This window comes from Zootoca vivipara, chromosome 7, assembly GCF_965207765.1.
Source record: "Zootoca vivipara chromosome 7, rZooViv2.hap1.1, whole genome shotgun sequence".
NCBI lineage: Eukaryota > Metazoa > Chordata > Lepidosauria > Squamata > Lacertidae > Zootoca > Zootoca vivipara.
The window spans coordinates 36,357,253-36,376,205 of record NC_142590.1 but is presented as its reverse complement, the minus strand read 5'-3'; the positions used below and the strand labels follow the sequence as shown (position 1 = coordinate 36,376,205).

Below are 18,953 nucleotides of genomic sequence, written 5' to 3'. Positions count from 1 at the left end.
ATCCTGTGTCATGGGACAACAGAAACCAGGAGGAGATGCAGATTTAGGAGAGCATGAACTGTTTGGAGGCAGTGGGCATGCAGCCTCGAGGGCACTGCAGGGGACGTTGCAACTATGATTTGGAATGGAGCGCGAGAGGCAGGGGGTGCCAAACATTGGCATCATGCAGGGTGCCAAGGTCTGCCACTGGCCTGACCGCAACATGGGCAAATCTTGTCTGCTCAGGTCTGAGAAAGCAGCAATATCTAAAGCAACACGATGGCCAAAAACAATTACAATGTGAAACTTTATGCAATAATTCAAAACATAAAGATTAACAAATTAAAGTCTCTGAAAGTCTGAGAGTACTGAATGAATCACGGTGCCAGACTTTACCCGGCGGAGAACAAGCTGTGAAGCTTTGTAATCGGCAATGTCCAATTCTTATGTCCAACTCTGAACTCTGCTGAACAGTGTTTCCAGATAGCAACTACTGTTTCATTTAATTTTTCATCAGCCAATTGTAAAGATTTTTTTTCATAAACTGAAAATAAAATGTTTAAAAGATGACCTGCACATGCATAACAACAACTTCAATAGCGTGGAAATTATAAACTGTAACATAAAAAGGTTACATACCCAATCTTTTCTTGAATAGATGTAATATACATGAGAATGGAAAATACTCTGGATTAGTGCTCATGTGAATATATAGTCACTGTTACTAACAACATTTTTAGGAAAAAAAAATATAGCCAACCCCAGGTGTTACTAATAACAAGGAAACTGAGTTTAAAGATACAGTACAAAGTAATAACAAAGATACAGATAATCAAATAAAACAATTGAGGTCTCATTCAGAATTAAGTCCCCCAGGATGAATAGTTTTAAACATAAAGATAAAATGGGTTTCTTGCTGCCATAACTGTCGCTCATAATCTTTTCTGATACCAATTGTCCTCTGATTCACCCATAAAACTGTAAATAATAAATCCGTGTCTGAATGATTGTGAGAAACAAAATGTTCTACCAGAGGTGCCTCCATATTGGCGTTAAGTATGTGTGAGCGATGTTCCCCAATCCGAACCCCAACTGCTCAAGTCGTAGAGCCTATATACAGTGGTGCCTCGCTAGACGAATTTAATTCATTCCACAGGTCTTTTCTTATAACGAAAAATTCGTCTAGCGAATCCCATAGGAATGCATTGAATTTTTTTGATTATTTTTTTTTTGCCCATAGGAACACATTAATTGAATTTCAATGCATTCCTATGGGAAACCGCGATTCGCTAGATGAATTTTTCATAAAACGCATTCGTCTAGCGAGGCAACCTCCGCTAGAAAAAACCTTTCGTTAAGCAGAAATTTCGTTAAGCAGGGCATTCGTTAAGCGAGGCACCACTGTACAATAGATTACAAGGACATTGAATAAGGTAGACCACATCTCTGGTCTGACATGTACTAAATTGATGAATAACAAATCTCAAATTGGTTTTTTCATCATAAATTTCTTTAGTCTGCAAAGAAGATGGGCAAGATAAACATCTGCCACATTTATGGTGACCAGTTTTATGAATTAAAGGCCTCTTGTTTTATGAATTAGTCACTGACCTTATGTAGTGTCTCCTGCTAGGGCTACTTCCACATTAGGGGACAAATTTAATAATGTGCAACAACACCAACAGGGCAAGCATTTCAGCTTTCCAGACAGACAGACCACCTGCTGTCTTTCCACCCCCGTTGTACTTGCACCTTGGGGGGGTGCCCCTGGAGAAGTGGGGGGAAAGCTCTCTTGTGCAAGCTTGGACATCAAAGTCTACAACTTGAAGTTCCAACTGAGCTCTTTTATTGTTATACTTGCAATCCAGGTTACATCTGCAACCTTTCTCCAGAGTAGGTTATTTATCTGGCATTTGAATGTTTAAGTGGTTCAGATTCAAGGCTTTGTTTGTTTATAAGACATTGCCCTAGCTGTGCCACTGGAACAATTTTAAAAGTCACATACTTGTGATCATTTATGAGAAGAACCACACACCAGTCATGCAGATTGAACCTGAGGTCTTCTAAATACAACGGACATGCATTACTATTGAGCTATGACCCTGGAGTTTAGGGAACTGATTGTCACTAAGGACAGAAACTAAGGAGGCAATGCTGGCCAAATTCTTCACCATCTTCTTTTAATGAGCAGAGCCAACAAATTTTGAGTTCCCTCAGCGAGAGAATGCACATATCCGATACGGCTGGGGAGATAATGTAAGACCTGACCGATGGTCAAGGCTCAATGTCATGCCTTTTGGAGCCTGGAAAGTGAACTTCTGAAGTAGGGCAGTGAAGAAAAGAAAAAGCTCAATCCTCGCCAATTGCTCTCCAAGACAAGCTCGCTTTCCTAAAAGGGGGGGGGGGGGAGAGACTATGTTAGTAGAGAGTTTGCATCTTCATAGCAATATCTGTAAATCATACTTCTCAAACCAATACATGAGCACACACAAAATGCAGCCATTCTTTGAAATTCACAGTTGTTCTCCAACCAACCAATGTGTCCAAAAATGCATATTAAGGGAAAGTGTCCATAAAATGCCTATATTAGAGAAAAGAACATACAAAAATTCAACATTTTAGGGGACTTGTTTACAAAATTGTGTATATTAGTCACAGTGAGATTTAAAAATGTGTCAATAGGAAAAATATGCACTAAAATAGGTTTTCTTTTGAACTGTGGATTGCCGCTGAAATGTGGGGAACTGAATTTAACATTGGGAAAATGAAGGAAAATAAAAATTATATACCGTTTGATTGTAGAAAACATCATAAATATGATTCTGTGAATAATTCCCCCAGACGCTGCTTACTTTCTGAGCTGCGTGATGAGAAGCAGGCTCTTTTTCTCACAGTGCAGTAAAGAAAACAACTGTGTGAGCATGGAGAAAGGAAACACTTTAACAATACAGCCTAACTCCCCGTGGGCTGCTCATGAAAGATATCAGGAAACACCAGACCATTTTGTGTTACACCACACACCCCAAAGGGCAGCCATTTTGTGGCTGGTGCCCCATAGCACTTTCTTAAATGCCAAATGTGCCCACTGGCCCAAGGAGGTTGGTGATCGCTGAAATACACAATATAGTTAGCAATATGCCAAGCTCTCAGTAACTAAGCTGCCATGATATAGCCCTTCAACTTTTGTTACCTGCAGAGAATGGCAGGAATGCTTCCCTTTTCCGGAACTGACCATTCTCCAGGAAATGGCCAGGATTAAACACATTGGGGGTTTCCCACTCATCCTTCTCAAACAGCACAGAGGTCAAATTGGCAAGCAATATGGTCCCCTGTCAAAGGAGAAGCAGAGAAGATTAAAAATGACAAGGCGCTTTCAAGTATTCTCTTTGAAATTAAAGCAGTACTAAACCTATATCTTCTGGCAGAGAAAGGATATGTTCTGAGTGCAATATTTACTTCTCATTATTAACTTATTCATCCAAAGATGTCCCACAAAAGCACAGTTCCAATATAGATTTTAAAAGACATTCCAAGTCTGCTGGACTACTAAAATTCAGGGTTAGCAACACCAGATAGTGGCTAATTTCGGACAGACTAGCTACCCATTCAAACTGAGACTGGTACAACTCTGTATTTAGACCAGAGGTTACCAACATGGTGCCCTCCAGATGTTTGGGGATACAGCTTTCATCATCCCTGCCTGTTGGTCATGCTGGCAGGAACTGATGGCAGTTGGAGTCCAACAACATCTGGATGGCACCATGTTGTTGGAATAATAATAATAATAATAATAATAATAATAATAATAATAATAATATATTACTTATAACCTGCCCATCTTGCTGGGTCTCCCTAGCCACTCTGGGCGCCTCCCAACAGAATATTAAAAACACGACAAAACATCAAACATTAAAAACTTGTGCACTGTATTGGAAGAGCAAAGGCAAACAAGAAGAGCTTTATGTTCTTAACATTTACTTTGGGCACATGAAACCCAGCCAGTGTAGTGTCCTTAGTTGCTATCCGGGGCACATTCAAAGGCACAATGCTGCTCATCCTTTGAACTTCATGAACAACCGCATTGGTATAGGGCATGCTGTCCTTGTCACCTATCGCTGGTTGGCGAGACTGGCCAATCACAGAATCTATTTCCACTTGGACTCTGGCTACAAAAGAAGAAGAAGTTTAGCTTCAATACAAGAAGAACAGACAAAAACTGAGAGCTCAAGATCTCTAGTTGGAATGGTCCATCTACTGCCTAAATAAAATTGTTTTGACTGCACCGTTTATTGCAGCGTGCCAGATGTAAAGTTCCCCCTCTCTCTTTCCCTTCTGCACTGTTCTATGGCCTCTCCCAACCTCCTTGGACCAATTTCAGGGTGTGTGAGAGAGAAGTACAGGGAGAGGAGAGGCAGGAAGCCTTTTTGTACAAGTGGAAGTCCATGTTCACAGCTTCTGCTGACAGGACTCCTTCGGCGAATCCTGCCCAAATAAAATAAATAAATAAAATAATAATAATAATAATAATAATAAATAACAACAACAATAGATTTATTTAAATGCTGCCCATCTGACTGGGTTGCCCTAGCCAATCTGGGCAGCTTCCAGCAAATTATAAAACCACAGCAAAACATCACACATCAAAAACAGTTAAAGTATATAAAGCAGCTACATATACAAAAACAGTTACATATTAATAATTATATATGCATATGATGTAACAGTTAAAAGAACACCAGCTCATACAATCAATTCAGATCAAATGCAAAACAGTTAGCAACTGAGTTAACAATCTCCATTTAGAAGTCGTGTTGAAAGAGGCACATTTTATGGTCAACTACTTGCTAAACGAAGTGTTGTGAAAGACACCTATGATATTAACTGGCTTCAGTTTGGCATAAATCACATTATTCTGATGCAGGAAGCAAAGCTTGAGGACATTTTCGTAAGGGATGCTATGGATCACATTTGAATTTCCTGCATTTAAACTTCAAATACGATCACACATTTAAAAATACGATCACACATTTAAGTATACAGTACAATGGTCAGTTTTAACTAAGCTGTTTGTGCCAGCAGATGCCAGCACAATGGGACTTCCTCCCCCCTCTCCTCCCACTCCCTCCAATCTCTAGTAGCTCAGTAACCCACCCACCCCAGAACACCACACAGTGGGAGGAGACAGGCAAGCAGAAATGCTTGCACTAATGAAATCATAATTTGAAGTTGAATTCCACCCTATGCATCTCCTTTCTCTATTTGCTTGAGTTGATTCAATAAATTAATCACTTTACATAATAACATATTAATACCACTAGACCTACTGCATTTTTTTATCACTCCAAGAAATATCTTGAGGCAGACCACAGAACATCATTCATACAACCTAGCTCCCATTCTAATTTCAAATCCCCAAAAGAACAAAAACATTTCTACATTTTGCTATGAAATTATCTTATTGTAGTTACTATTGAACCTATAGCTTAGACTAGAGGCAAGGATTCATGGAATCATAGAACTGTAGAGTTGGAAGGGACTCCAAGGGCCATGTATTCCAACCCCTGCAATACAGGAATCACAGCTAAAGAATCCTTGGTAGATGATCATCCAAAAGAGTCCACCACCTTCCAAGGTAGTCCGTTCCACTGTCTGAAAGCTCCTCCTAATATTTGAATCCATTAGTTCAGGTCTTACCCTCTGCAATAACAGAAAACAAACCTGCTCCATCTTCCACATGACAGCCCTTCAGAGATTAGAAGATGGCTATCATATGTCCTCTCATACCCAATTCCCTCGACCATTCCTCAGAAGGCTTGGTTCCAGACCCTTTATCTGTTTCACTCTCCTCTACACCCATTCCAGCATATCAATAGCCTTCTCAAATTGTGGTGCCCAGAACTGAAAACAGAAGTCCAGTTGGGGTATGACCAAGGCAGAACACAGTGGTTCTATTACTTCACTTGATCTTATACTGCTATTGATACAACCTAGAATTGCATTAGGGGTTCCCCCCCTTTTTTCTGCTACTGCATCACACTGTTGATTCATGTTAAGGCCCCCAGATCCTTTTCACATGTTCTGCTGTCAAGCCAGATATCTCCCATCCTATATCTGTGTATCTGCTATAGTAACATACCAACATGGCATTGGGAACTCATCCAAAAAAGGGAATGGTGGAATTCAGCTTTTTTCCCCCTGGGGGTACTGAACAGCAGCTTTTTAATGGATATGTTAAAAGTGTGGCACTTATCGTAACAACTTCATGGTGCATACTGGCACCTCCCCCCCCCCTAGAAACAAAGCACTGGTGCTATTCAATGTTAGTCATACTCATGGAAAACAAATTGAACTTAATAGCCTATAGGTTACATCCCTTAATTGCAGTAGACTTACTCCAACCAAAACTAATCAAAGACAAGCAAATGATAGCTCTACCTTGAATTTCCGGGGAAATGGCCATGTAAAGCAAGGCCCAGCGCAGGGTTGTGGAAGATGTTTCTGTTCCAGCAAAAAAGAGATCCAGTGTTGATTGTAGGAGGTTGTCTTTATGAAAACTGGAAGCAGCATCCTCCTTAAAACAAAGAAAATGCACCAAAGGGTTCACCTGTCATTAAAAACACCATCCCAGTTTCAGTCCTATATATCAAGTGATGGCAATGAGATTCATGAGCTCTATTCCTGACAAGTGTCCTGGATCTAGCACAGCCAAGTCAACAGTCCTGTGAATCTGGTGGATTTCAGGCACTGGAAAAGTGGTGATGGGTCACCCCTGGATATACATTATTTCATATTCATGTATGCACTTGTATACACACTTGCACCCTCACCTCTTTGGCTGCTTTCATACAGAGCCAATGGAAAATACAGGGTAAGTTCTGATCCTTTAGATTTTGCCTCTGCTTTCTATTACTGCTACTACACAAACTATACTTTTTGTTTCTTACCGTGGCCATATGATTTAGATAGGCATCTATGAAATCTTTGGGTGCAGATGGGTTCCGGTCTTCTTCATGTTTTTCAATGATTTCTCTCACAAAGGATTTCAGTTGTCCCCAGTTTTTAATAACAGTCTGATGGGGGCCTGGCAAGTGCTTCATGAGAGTGGGAAATGCATTGTACAGCTGAGGAAACAAACACTAGCATCAGATTTGTGCAGGGAAAGCCCTCTCTCATAACAGTTGCAGATCATGCCAGTATCAAAGGAGGTAGCAATCCATGCGATGGCTTCCAATGAAGATGGCTACCTGTTTGAAAAATGCATGCACCTTGCCCGATATCAGGAAAATGGTGCCAATGTAGTTTTTCTCATTTGATGATGCCTATCTGCATGGGGTGGCCTTTCACAGATTCTAATTGGTAAGCGGGGAGTGTGGAATTAAGCCGTGTATGTCATTTGGGATTGCATCACTGTGTTCATTGCAACACATGCTCTGGATCTTAAATCCAGTTTATAAACACACCCTGCCTTTGGAATTTTAATAGATAATGTGAGGGCAAGATGTCAAAGGGATATGGGATGGTGTGCGATGCCTGAATGACAAGACAAAGGGGAAAAAAGAAATCAGAACTTAAAGGAACAGGAGGGCTGAAAGCAAATCAATGAACAGTCAACAAGAATGTGGGAATGTGCCTGGGACCAGAAGACCTACCTGAGTCCAAATACATCCCTGAAGGTATATTATCTCATCAAGGAAAAGCAATAACTTCTGGAAATTAGTGTCATGGTAATCAAAGCGGTCCCCAAAAGTGACAGAACAAATGATATTTGAAGCAGCATTATTAATCTGAAACTGAGGGTCAAATGGTTGCCCTGGAGAGAGAGAAAGAGAGAGAAATGGAGAAGGAATAAGACTGCTTATGGCTTCCATGTAACAAAAACAGAAGGTGGGGGAAGTGGGTGAGTCTGGATGGAGTAGGGGGGCACAGCAGATGTTCATCAGATAGAGCAGTGTTTCTCAACCAGTGTGCCTCCAGATGTTTTGGGACTACAACTCCCATCATTCCCGACCACTGGTCTTGCTAGCTAGGGATGATGGGAGTTGTAGTCCCAAAACATCTGGAGGCACACTGGTTGAGAAACACTGAGATAGAGGATGTCTGGACGGCAGAGTGGATGAATTTTACAGCCTTAGTGGAACATGGTAAGGAAAACTGCACAGCTATAGGTATAAGCCGGGCACCCCCAAACTCGGCCCTCCAGCTGTTTTGGGACTACAAGTCCCACCATCCCTGACCACTGGTCCTGTTAGCTAGGGATAATGGGAGTTGTAGCCCCAAAACATCTGGAGGGACAAGTTTGGGGATGCCTGGTATAAGTTATCTAACACATTGTTCTGTGAGATTTTATATCTACTGTATGTTGTTCTGAGGTTATGTGTGCCAGACCCCTTGAATCCCTGGAGGCAGCAAGTGTTAAAACATAAGCCAGGCTAGCTGCCTCATGATCACCTGGGGGAAAGGCCCCTCTGTCAGACTGCAATGAGGGAATCTAGGGTAGACTTTGCAGGGATGTCACCTAGAAGTAAAAGAGCAAGCTGGAGAGTTTCAGAGCAACGGTATTTGATTTCTGTCTGAATCCAAGGCTGTGGCTATGGGAGAAATAAGACCCACAAAGACCCACAAAGGCTATGGGTTGAGTTTTACACTGACGTCCCTCTAACCATGGGGTTGTCCCAGCTTAAGCAGAGATGCCACAAAGCAGCACTTGAAAGCTTCATACCATGACTTATGTATTTTTTTTAACTTTTCATATGAAATAGGCTTTTTTGACTCTGGTTTGCACCTTTCTCAGCTTCAATAGCTTCGTTTAGGTATCGGCACTCTTCCTGTATTCGTTCTTCTAAAGTCCTTTTACCCAAACCAAAGTTTTTGAGCATTGATATGGCAAATCGTCTCTGTTGTTTCCAGGTGAGACCATTAGAGGCGATCAGTCCTAGATGGGAAGAAATAACAAGTACACGTCGCAAGTAAGAACATTTAACGTTTAATTATAACACTGACTATTTCATAGCATCATAGAATCATAGAGTTGGAAGAGACCACAAGGGCCATCCAGTCCAACCCCCTGCCAAGCAGGAAACACCATCAAAGCATTCTTGACATATGGCTGTCAAGCCTCTGCTTAAAGACCTCCAAAGAAGGAGACTCCACCACACTCCTTGGTAGCAAATTCCACTGCCGAACAGCTCTTACTGTCAGGAAGTTCTTCCTAATGCTTAGGTGGAATCTTCTTTCTTGTAGTTTGAATCCATTGCTCCGTGTCCGCTTCTCTGGAGCAGCAGAAAACAACCTTTCTCCCTCCTCTATATGACATCCTTTTATATATTTGAACATGGCTACCATATCACTCCTTAACCTTCTCTTCTCCAGGCTAAACATGCCCAGCTCCCTAAGCCGTTCCTCATAAGGCATCATTTCCAGGTCTTTGACCATTTTGGTTGCCCTCCTCTGGACACGTTCCAGCTTGTCAGTATCCTTCTTGAACTGTGGTGCCCAGAACTGGACACAGTACTCCAGGTGAGGTCTGACCAGAGCAGAATATGTACAGTGATACTATTACTTCCCTTGATCTAGATGCTATACTCCTATTGATGCAGCCCAGAATTGCATTGGCTTTTTTAGCTGCTGCATCACACTGTATTTTACATTTCTCCCTGTTAAAATTCATCTTATTTGCTTTGGCCCAATTGTCTAATCTGTTAAGGTCATTTTGAAGTGTGATCCTGTCCTCTGGGGTATTAGCCACCCCTCCCAATTTGGTGTCATCTGCAAACTTGATCAGGATGCCCTCAAGCCCATCATCCAAGTCATTGATAAAGATGTTGAATAAGACTGGGCCCAAGACAGAACCCTGTGGCACCCCACTAGTCACTTCTCTCCAGGATGAAGAGGAGCCATTGATGAGCACCGTTTGGGTTCGGTCAGTCAGCCAGTTACAAATCCACTGAATGGTAGCATTGTCTAGCCCACATTTTACCAGCTTCTTTACAAAAATATCATGGGGCACCTTGTCAAAGGCCTTGCTGAAATCAAGGTTTCCTTTCAGTTATTTTGCTTGCCTGTTTGTGTTGCTTTGGAAAGACTGTGAGGCAGGCTGGTTGTTTTTATTTGATTGCTGTTAGTTCTGCTGCTGCTGCTGTTTGATTATTATTTTCTGTGGGTTTGTTTGTTTTTGTTTTTTACTGTTTGGGTTGCATTTTTGAATACAGTTGGCCCACCACTTATGTGGGAGTTTGGTTCTGGGTGGGTGTGCAAAGGCAAATTCAATGAATCCCTAGAGCCCACGCCACCCCACAAACTGGGGGACTACCTACTGGGCTGTAGGAAGGAGCCCCAAGGGCTTCCTTGGGCCCCCTGAGACCTCCCCCAAGCCTGGTAAGCAAGGAAAGCCCACTGGGTGTGTAGATGGACGAAAAAATAATAAATGGTAAGCGGAAATGGCAAATTTACTTATTTATTCTACCCTACCCCACCCCACATAATGTTGCTGGCTCCCTGTACTAACTTTATTCTGTCTTTTGAAAGTTTTTGGGAGCTGATAGAAAGGCAGCATATATTTAGAAATACACAAAATGAAGTAAACGTATAGGTACACGTAAAGCAGTCAATATATTTTTTACAAATGTCCCTTCTGCACTGAAGCCCTTTAGGCCACTCTGGCATTGCTTATCTGGATTAATGGTACCGGTTTATATGGCCTTGATTATGATATTTCCGTTTTTCTCTCCATTTAATTTTGGCTTTTCAATTAGATAGGAACTTTCACCAGAAAAAGATGAGATTATGCTGTTATACCAAATGATGATACAGAAGCGCGTTTCTGAGCTAGAAATAAATAAATAAATTTAAACAACTGACCGTAATTTAAAGTCACTCACCCAATGACCTAGTGATTTCCTTGGAAAGAGGATCAACTGGACGATCTATGAAGTTTTCACCCTGATGGACCAGAGCTTCCTTCACCAGATGCAATCCATTCACGATCACGATCCATATTTTCCCAACCTGAATGCTGAAGACATTGCCATATTTTTCTGCCAGCTGGAAGGAGAGGAAGAATGCAAGAGAGGATAAAATATCTCTATATAGTCTATATCAATATTCTATCATGCCCCAGCTGTGGGCTTCTCAGAGACCTCTGGCTGGCTGCTCTAGGAAGCAGGATGCTAGACTAGGACATCTAAGCCTCATCTTCCAGTGACGTTCTTACGCTCCTTTCCACTTCAATGTCACCTGCTGTCTCATCATCTGATTCATCCCTTCATTCTTACCTTCCGTGCTGCCAAATGAGGGTTCTTTGCACCAAAATGTGGTATATTACCCAGCAAGGGAAGAGGCCTGGGCCCTGGGGGGAAATCCCTTGGGCGAATCCTTTTCTTGTAATCAGCAAGAAGCAGAAACGTTGCCAGAAACACCAGAATGACCTGCAGGGACAAGGCCTCCCAGAAGACAGAGAGTAGCTGGAGCAGCATCGTGGAACCTTTCAAGCCTTCCTTTGTCAGATTGCTTTCTGCTGGGAGAACAGAAATCTGATGCCAGGAGAGCAGTCACACCTCTCCTCTGGGCTAGGGATCATCTGGGAAACCAGAGCATGCATTCCATATATTGTTGTACATCACACCCATAAAGAGATAGAAGCGAGATAGCCTAATGAGTAACTCTTCCTGAATCAGAACATTTCCTTCTTGTTTTCACTTTTATTAAAAAAGAATATATTCTGTTACTTTTTCCACAGGCAATAAACTAAACTTAAAATACCATAAGCAACAACAATAGCAGGAGTGGTACCTCGGGTTAAGAACTTAAGTTGTTCTGGAGGTCCGTTCCTAACCTGAAACTGGTCTTAACCTGAGGTACCACTTTAGCTAATGGGGCCTCCCGCTACAGCTGCCGCACGATTTCTGTTCTCATCCTGAAGCAAAGTTCTTAACCCGAAGTACTATTTCTGAGTTAGTGGAGTCTGTAACCTGAGGCTTCTGTAACCCGAGGTACCACTGCATTCTGTCATTTCTTGGGAAAAAGCATAATAGCACCTTAAAGTTGGAACCACTACTTAAAACAAGTTTATGATACATATTAAAGTATCTAACCAATACAGTTTCTCTAGGAGTTTTTGTGGGTCTGGGTTGGTTCATAGAATCTTAGAGTTGTAAGGGACCGAAGGGTCATCTAGTGCAACCGATCAACCGTCTCTTCTCATACAGGAGAAGAGTGGATGCCAGGTGTTACAAAAAAAAAAAGATTCTGAGGGTCTGGGGAGGGTGTCTTGATTGACCATCTCATCTCACATAGGATAGGTGTTACAAAAAAAAAAGATAAAGGACTCATCTTGCCTCTGGCTGCTCTTACCTAACGGGTTAAATTTCACTTGTTTTGAAGAGTAAAGATTAGTATCTTAGTTGGCAATTGTATAAGAATTATCTGCAAGTGCAAATCGATACTAGTGCTTTGATATTTCAGATCAGAACAGGTTCAGCAACTCTGTCCTCTTACTAAGGAGTCAGAGGAATCATCTTGCTTGCCTTCTGTTCATTACTGCATAGATTAGAAACGGTCTTAGGCTGGATTATCATTTGAGAAAGATTGTAACCAGCAGGACCGTATGAGGACTGCCTAGTAGCCTGCTTCATTTTCTAGAGTGGTAATAGTCCATTGTATAGGAAAAAGAAGCATATTGGGTCCTAATCAGGTAGGCGACAGCGATATCTTGTACAGATTTTGCCTTGGCCACAAACAGATGAAATCAGGGATGGGGAACCAGTGACTCTCCAGATGTTTTTGGACTCCAGCTCTAAGTAGTGCCAGCCAGAACATCCCATAATCAGGGATGGGGAGAGAGGGGTTGCTGTTTACTGTCCCTTGCAGTAAGCAGCAGCAACTTGACTCTTGCGAGGTCAGGGTAGTGCTACCACATCATGCCAAGCCATTAGCTTTCAGCCTTCGTTCCTCGTGTCAAATAGAAGAATCTTAATACTCATCACCATCAGCTGGAGAGGGGGGTGGAATTCCAACTACAGCTGTACCTCGGAAGTCAAACGGAATCCGTTCTGGAAGTCTGTTCAACTTCCGAAACGTTTGGAAAACAAGGTGCAGGAGCACCAGAAACTATAGCGGAAGCCGCACCAGATGCTCAGCTTCCAAAAAAGTTTGAAAACCAGAACACTCAGTATTCGATCATTCGGAAGCTGGAACATTTGAGTCTTAAGGCATTCGGGAACACTGTCCAACCATCTCATCCTCTGTTGTCCCCTTCTCCTAGTGCCCTCAATCTTTCCCAGCATCAGGGTCTTTTCCAGGGAGTCTTCTCTTCTTATGAGGTGGCCAAAGTATTGGAGCCTCAGCTTCAGGATCTGTCCTTCCAGTGAGCACCCAGAGCTGATTTCCTTAAGAATGGATAGGTTTGATCTTCTTGCAGTCCATGGGACTCTCAAGAGTCTCCTCCAGCACCATAATTCAAAAGCATCAATTCTTTGGCGATCAGGTACAACTGTACTGAACTGCAATAATTGCTTAATTGCTGTGCTTAACTGCTACTGCCTCTGCGTGCCTGGGGGACCTGCCAATACTTTTGTATGCAATGCAGGTGGAAGGTGGAGCACCAGTGTCTGCAAGCTGAGGCAGCCTGGACTGCTGCTGGGGGAGGTCATTGTATGTCAGCTCTGGCCTCTGGGAATGTCAGCAATACAGGCCGAAGCAGCCTTCAATATATTTTTTAATTGCAACTCCCATCATCCTTGGCCATCACGCAAGATGCACGACTCAACTACGTTTTTCTAAATCATGGCAACAACTAATTTGGAAAGTAATATAACCTATGGGAAATTCAGGAACCACAATCCAGCTTAAAGCCCATTGGTCTTACTATATTTATAAGCACATTTAAACTCTGTGTTGGGATCGAGGCCAACAATTCAGAACAACAGAAACTGGTTACGTGCCAAGGGAGGTGCATGTTCATTCATGCAGCTGTTGATTCCAGTTAGCTCTTTACCACTTCATTGCAGAACATGCCTTGCAAAATATTCTCATTTTATAAGCATATGCAGTACATTCCATTAGAATTTTATCTGGAGTTGTGGCCACACTCATTCCTGCAAACAAACCACAACCTCACCATGGTCATGGCTGGTGCTAGCTTACAGCCAGGGCCCCCAAGAGCTCTCAGGACCCCACTGTTTTGGACTCAACCTGCAGCAACAGCACCACCACCTACTGCCTGCCCTCTTCCTGAACAGGATGGACTGGAGCTGCACAGGAAGACGTGTGCTATAGCAGTTGCGCACTTGGGTGCTATGGCACCCTGTGCAAGGCCAAAATCTGGCACCCCCTCCAGCGCTTGTCCAATGGGCTCTGGCAGGGCCCTAGAGCCCCCCCCACCTCCTTCCCAAAGCTGGGAAAGCACTAACTAGGTTTTGGGAAGGAGGCAGGAGGACTCGAGGACCCTGTCAGAGCTTTGTGCCTCCTTCCCAAAGCCCAGCTCTTGCCTCCCAAACTCATGGAGCCAGAAGGCGAGCCTGTGGGGGCCTGTTGAAGGACTGCACCCCGTTAAAGGGCTGGTGCCCACCCTGCAGGGCAATCTTGGGGCACCCAAGGGGCAAACTGATTGGAAGGTTTTATCTCGCCCAACAGAGCAGGTGCTTGCTGATTCTCTGGCGCATGCACATGGGCCTCAAGCTTTTCCTGCATGTGTTCCTCCACCACCACTTCCTTCAGGCGCCGGCTTCTCCTCCTGCATGTTCACATGCACCTTCCACTCCTCCTGCTGCACCTCGTCTTCTGGCATCTCTGGAAGCACTGATTCCTCTTGCCAATGCAGGCTCACCTCTTGCATTTCCCCCTGCACTGCTCTTCACGTCCATCTTGCAGCTCGCACTCCTCTGAGGCACTTCCCTCCTGCACCCGCTCTTCCACAGTAGGCTCCCGGGGAGTGGAGAAATCAGTCAGAAGCAGCTCCTCGGCTCCAGCCAGCTCATCCTTATCCAAGGCATTGTCTTCCCCCTTGCCTTCAGCTACTGTCTGCATCTCTTTGCAGTCTCAGCCCCTCAGCTGCTCATCCACACTCGATCACTTTGGCCACCCCTTCCATCTGGGTGCCTTGCAGCTGGGCTCCTCAATCACTTTCAGCCCCCTGTAGCATCTCATCTGGCAGGACCCTCACCTTGTGTGGAGTCACACTTTTCTCTCCAAGAAGGCTTCTCACCACATCCCAGGAAGAATACATGGTTTTGATTGGCTTAGGTAGGCTGATTGACATGGAGGGCTACCATTGTCCTGCCCACTCTAGCTTGCTATAATCTTTAGCTTGTTTTCCCCTGCTCCGTGATATCTTACTGAGAAACATGGTGAGGGACTGGATAAAATAACCCACTGCCATGTTGGAATATTCTAGGGGAAAAAACTTGTTAATTGGTTTGAACAAGTTGCTAGGCAATAGAAAATTTCCCCAGCAACAGGTTCCTTAACAGTCAACTTTTCAATGATCTATATTTAAATTTTCCAGAAGCTGTAATGATATTTGAGGATAATCAATCATATATAAATATGACTGAATCAGAAAAATGTAGACCTAAAACAAAACACTTAAAAATATGCTATGCACATGTGAAAGATTGCATTTTTAAAGGGTGGATCAAGCTCAGGTATTGATCCACAGAGTTTATGATTGCAGACATTTTTACAAATCCTTTGACTGCTGTAAAATTTAAAATGCTGACAATGCAATTGTGTCTTACTGAGTAAAATTATATATAATTAGTTTTTTTTACCAGGTGCTCAAGGCAGCATTTCAAGTTAGGAGGGCTGTTGAAATATTCCAAAAGAAACTTGTAAATGGCCTGGAACAAGTTGATAGGCAACGGGAAATTTCCCCAGCAACAGGTGTCCTTCTCAGAGCATGTAATCAACTAAGTCTGGGTCAGTGATAAGCGAGTATGTGAATAAGTCAGCATTAGGTCACTAGCCAGATGGCTAAAAAGAGAGGAAAGATTGTGTTTCTTCATTCGTTTTTTTGCTTTATTAATGACCAGTGTAAAGTTTTGTAAATAATAAAGACTCAGAAACAGAACCAAATGGTGTTTATTCTTGTAATGGGCATTTCACTAAGAGATAGCTGGAATGCTGCTGCTGCTGTAAAGAAGTAAAAGATGCAGGAAAACTTTTCTGTAAAAAGAACTTTCTGCTGCAGAAAGAAAAGAAAACCCAAGAGTAGATGCTCACACACCAACAAGTCATTTATATGGGAAAGAGAAACTGGAGACAGGGGAGGGACCTGCAGGCAGTGGTTGTTTGGACAGCCTCTGAAATAGACAGAAATGTCTAGGCAGCCTCTGAAATAGACAGAAATGTTCTGTCAGTAGAAGTGAACTAATAAAGACTGTGGGTGGCAGGAAAAAGACTGAAGGTTTTGGGAGCTCAAAAATCTTGTGATTCCTTGCTTGCATCCTATTTCTACCTAAGGCTCCCTGAAAATTCTCCTCCTTCCTGAATGACAAGCCAGTAGTTCATCTTATGTTGTCTGTATTCCTTTTAACTTGACAGAACCAATAGCGGCTGACTCTGGCAATTTTACTTTAAAACACTATTCATTAATTAGAATGAAGCAGAGCTACAAGTGAACCGTTTCAGCTGTTAGGAATTGCTATGCTTTTAACATAAGATGTTTTTGCGGTATAATATGGAAACGATACTTTTAACTATTCAATGGAAATGAGAAATGCTGACTCAGTTTTCATGCTGTTATCCCCTATGTTTATTAAATCATGACAATGATAGTACTTTCAAAAAATAATAAAACGTATGTACAATTCATTGGTTGCAGTCCAATTTGGAGTTGCATTTTTAAAGCCCATTGATTTCATTATATTTACAAAGCACATTTAAACTGTGTTAGGATAGAACTAGCTATATACAAGGGAAAGTGCATGTACATTGATTCAGATGCGTTGATGCAGTTAACATACTAAACTCTTTGCCAGTTCATTATGCAGCCTTTAGAAATATTCTGATTTTATAAATATACGCAAAACATTCCATTAGACTTTTATATTGAATTGTACCCATTCCTACCAGCAAACCAGTAGGCCTACCTTTCCCCCCCACCGAGATACAACCTCGACTTGTCTGTTCAGGTTTGAAATTGGCACCTAATTGTTCTCTCTGACCTTCATCCTGCTTTGCATCTGTTGGAACAGAATAATGCCCTTGCAAAGATAGCATATATGGGGAAATCTGTGCTTCTTGAAAGGTTATGAGGGTAACCTGAAGACGTCCTCCAGCAAATTGGCTGTGACCTGCAGTAAGTACTTTACATCTTAATTAACCTCATATGTACATTGGAAGCAAGTTAACAATTGGTGGACAGGCAGCACCTGCTAAGAATACAATACAGGAAAACAGCATGGGGAAATCAGGCACTTCCTCTTCCCAGGGACCTCTGAGAAAGACTGGACTGTGAACTTCAAACCACAATTGTGTAATGTATGCCAACTTCATCAAGTCTGACTCATAGATATTTTCTTTGCAAAAGGTGAATGCAGGGACACCAGGACAAACAACCAAACCAAAAATGAAGGTTGAAACTTCTATTTGCTAACCAAGTGTCACAGCAAGGATGAAGAATAGCCTTGGAAATGGGGAATAGAAGTTGGGATAAATGAATTATCCTAAGCAGACGAATCCTTAATTCATACACTCAGAGAATAGCGTACACACCCACCCAACTCCAAGGACTTTCTCTCTTACATACACCAACTTCCCTCATACGTCTGGAATGTGGTTACCAAGCAACTACTAAAGCTTCTTCTTTTTTCATGGGAAGTAACTAAGATTGCAAAACTGCTCAAAGTTAAACTTCCAACCAGTTTACAAACACAGCTTTACTAATAATTAAAGGATAGAACAGAATAAAGGGATTTGATACATGCTTTAAAAGCCTTGAATATAAATATATCATATGCGTAAATGACTAAGAATCTTTTTTCCCCCCCTAGGTTGCCAAATGTACAAGCTGGCCACAGTGCTTCTGCTTTTTAGGGTTGCCAACTTACTAAAACTATGTTTAAAAGTACAAAGCGCATTTTAATTGCGACAGGACTAGCTCCAGGAGGGTGATGGATCCCATTACATCCCTTAAAACTGTGCATTCTAGCCTGTCCCTTCTAACACGGATCCCACCTGTTAGCACCCAACTGTCCTTGCAATATACTTGACAGTACAGGCACTTAATTAGTATTTTATTGCAAGGCCTTGGGTTATATTGTGACAGAGGCATGAAAATATTGCGAAACCCCAAAACAAAAACCGACGCCTTCTTCCCGATATTTACATGTAAGGGGGAAAAAAAATCAAGCCTTCATTTCTGTGTTACATGGATTTAATTAAAGCTAAAATGTCATTCATGTACATATCACAAGCATTCCCCCCCCCCACCGGCACAGATGTCTGTCTGGTGCCAATATGCTGTTTATGTACTTCTCTGTCTCAAGCACATGGCCAAGCACATATGCCCTTCTGTCAAAGACGCACAGTGCAGCCTGAAACTCACATTAGGTTCCTAATGAATGATATGCACTGGGGGGAAAGGGGGGACAAAAAGTGGGGCTTTTGGTAACAGCATGTTTTAAAGCTACCTCTGAATTGCAAAAAGAGAGAGGAGGAGGGTGTTATGATAACGCCAGCATCTGTGGATGCCTGAATGGGAGCCTGAAATGCAGCTGGATTTTTCGCAGATTTTGGAAGGGGTGTTTTTGGCACCATGACTATTCCAGGTCCTGGTGATGGTGACGTACAGAAGTGTGACTGCTGCTGAGGAACTCTAAAGAGCCAGAGCAGATGTTTGGCCTATTTAAACAGCATGAATTCTGAATATTCACAATGTGGAGTGGAATATTCAATTGATTTGGCACAGAGATGTGGCATGTATTACCCTTACACTCCGCCCCCCCCCAATCCACAGCAGCTTGCGATCCAAATCTTGA

The 18,953-nt window shown here is 42.5% G+C and overlaps 1 protein-coding gene across 3 annotated transcripts; it reads right to left on the bottom strand.

The window, feature by feature from the left end:
• Window positions 1-272: 272 nt before the first annotated feature.
• LOC118088455 (cytochrome P450 2J4) lies at window positions 273-12,068 on the bottom strand. 3 transcript variants are annotated; one of them, XM_088673980.1, is made up of 10 exons: window positions 11,250-12,068; window positions 10,857-11,019; window positions 8,762-8,911; window positions 7,629-7,789; window positions 6,924-7,100; window positions 6,415-6,550; window positions 3,958-4,145; window positions 3,170-3,308; window positions 2,832-2,890; window positions 2,237-2,368 (listed from the first exon to the last, which is right to left on the bottom strand). In XM_088673980.1, exons 1-9 carry the CDS (start codon window positions 11,448-11,450, stop codon window positions 2,868-2,870), a joined length of 1,338 nt encoding a protein of 445 aa, XP_088530106.1. In that variant the 5' UTR covers window positions 11,451-12,068; the 3' UTR covers window positions 2,237-2,368; window positions 2,832-2,867. The 3 variants fall into 3 exon arrangements, 2 of the variants coding, with proteins under 2 accessions (XP_034978023.1, XP_088530106.1); XR_004693009.3 differs by having other exon boundaries at window positions 2,291-2,368; window positions 2,769-2,890; XM_035122132.3 differs by lacking the exon at window positions 2,832-2,890 and having other exon boundaries at window positions 273-2,368; window positions 11,250-12,065.
• Between the last annotated feature and the right edge of the window lie 6,885 nt (window positions 12,069-18,953).

Excerpts from the sequence above, each read along its gene's own strand:
- LOC118088455 (XM_035122132.3), bottom strand. The coding sequence starts at position 11,450 with ATGCTGCTCCAGCTACTCTCTGTCTTCTGGGAGGCCTTGTCCCTGCAG. Across the intron at positions 8,912-10,856 it reads GGAAATCACTAGGTCATTGG|GACTGATCGCCTCTAATGGT; the intron begins GTGAGTGACTTT and ends CTTCCCATCTAG. Across the intron at positions 7,101-7,628 it reads AGGGATGTATTTGGACTCAG|CTGTACAATGCATTTCCCAC; the intron begins GTAGGTCTTCTG and ends TTGTTTCCTCAG.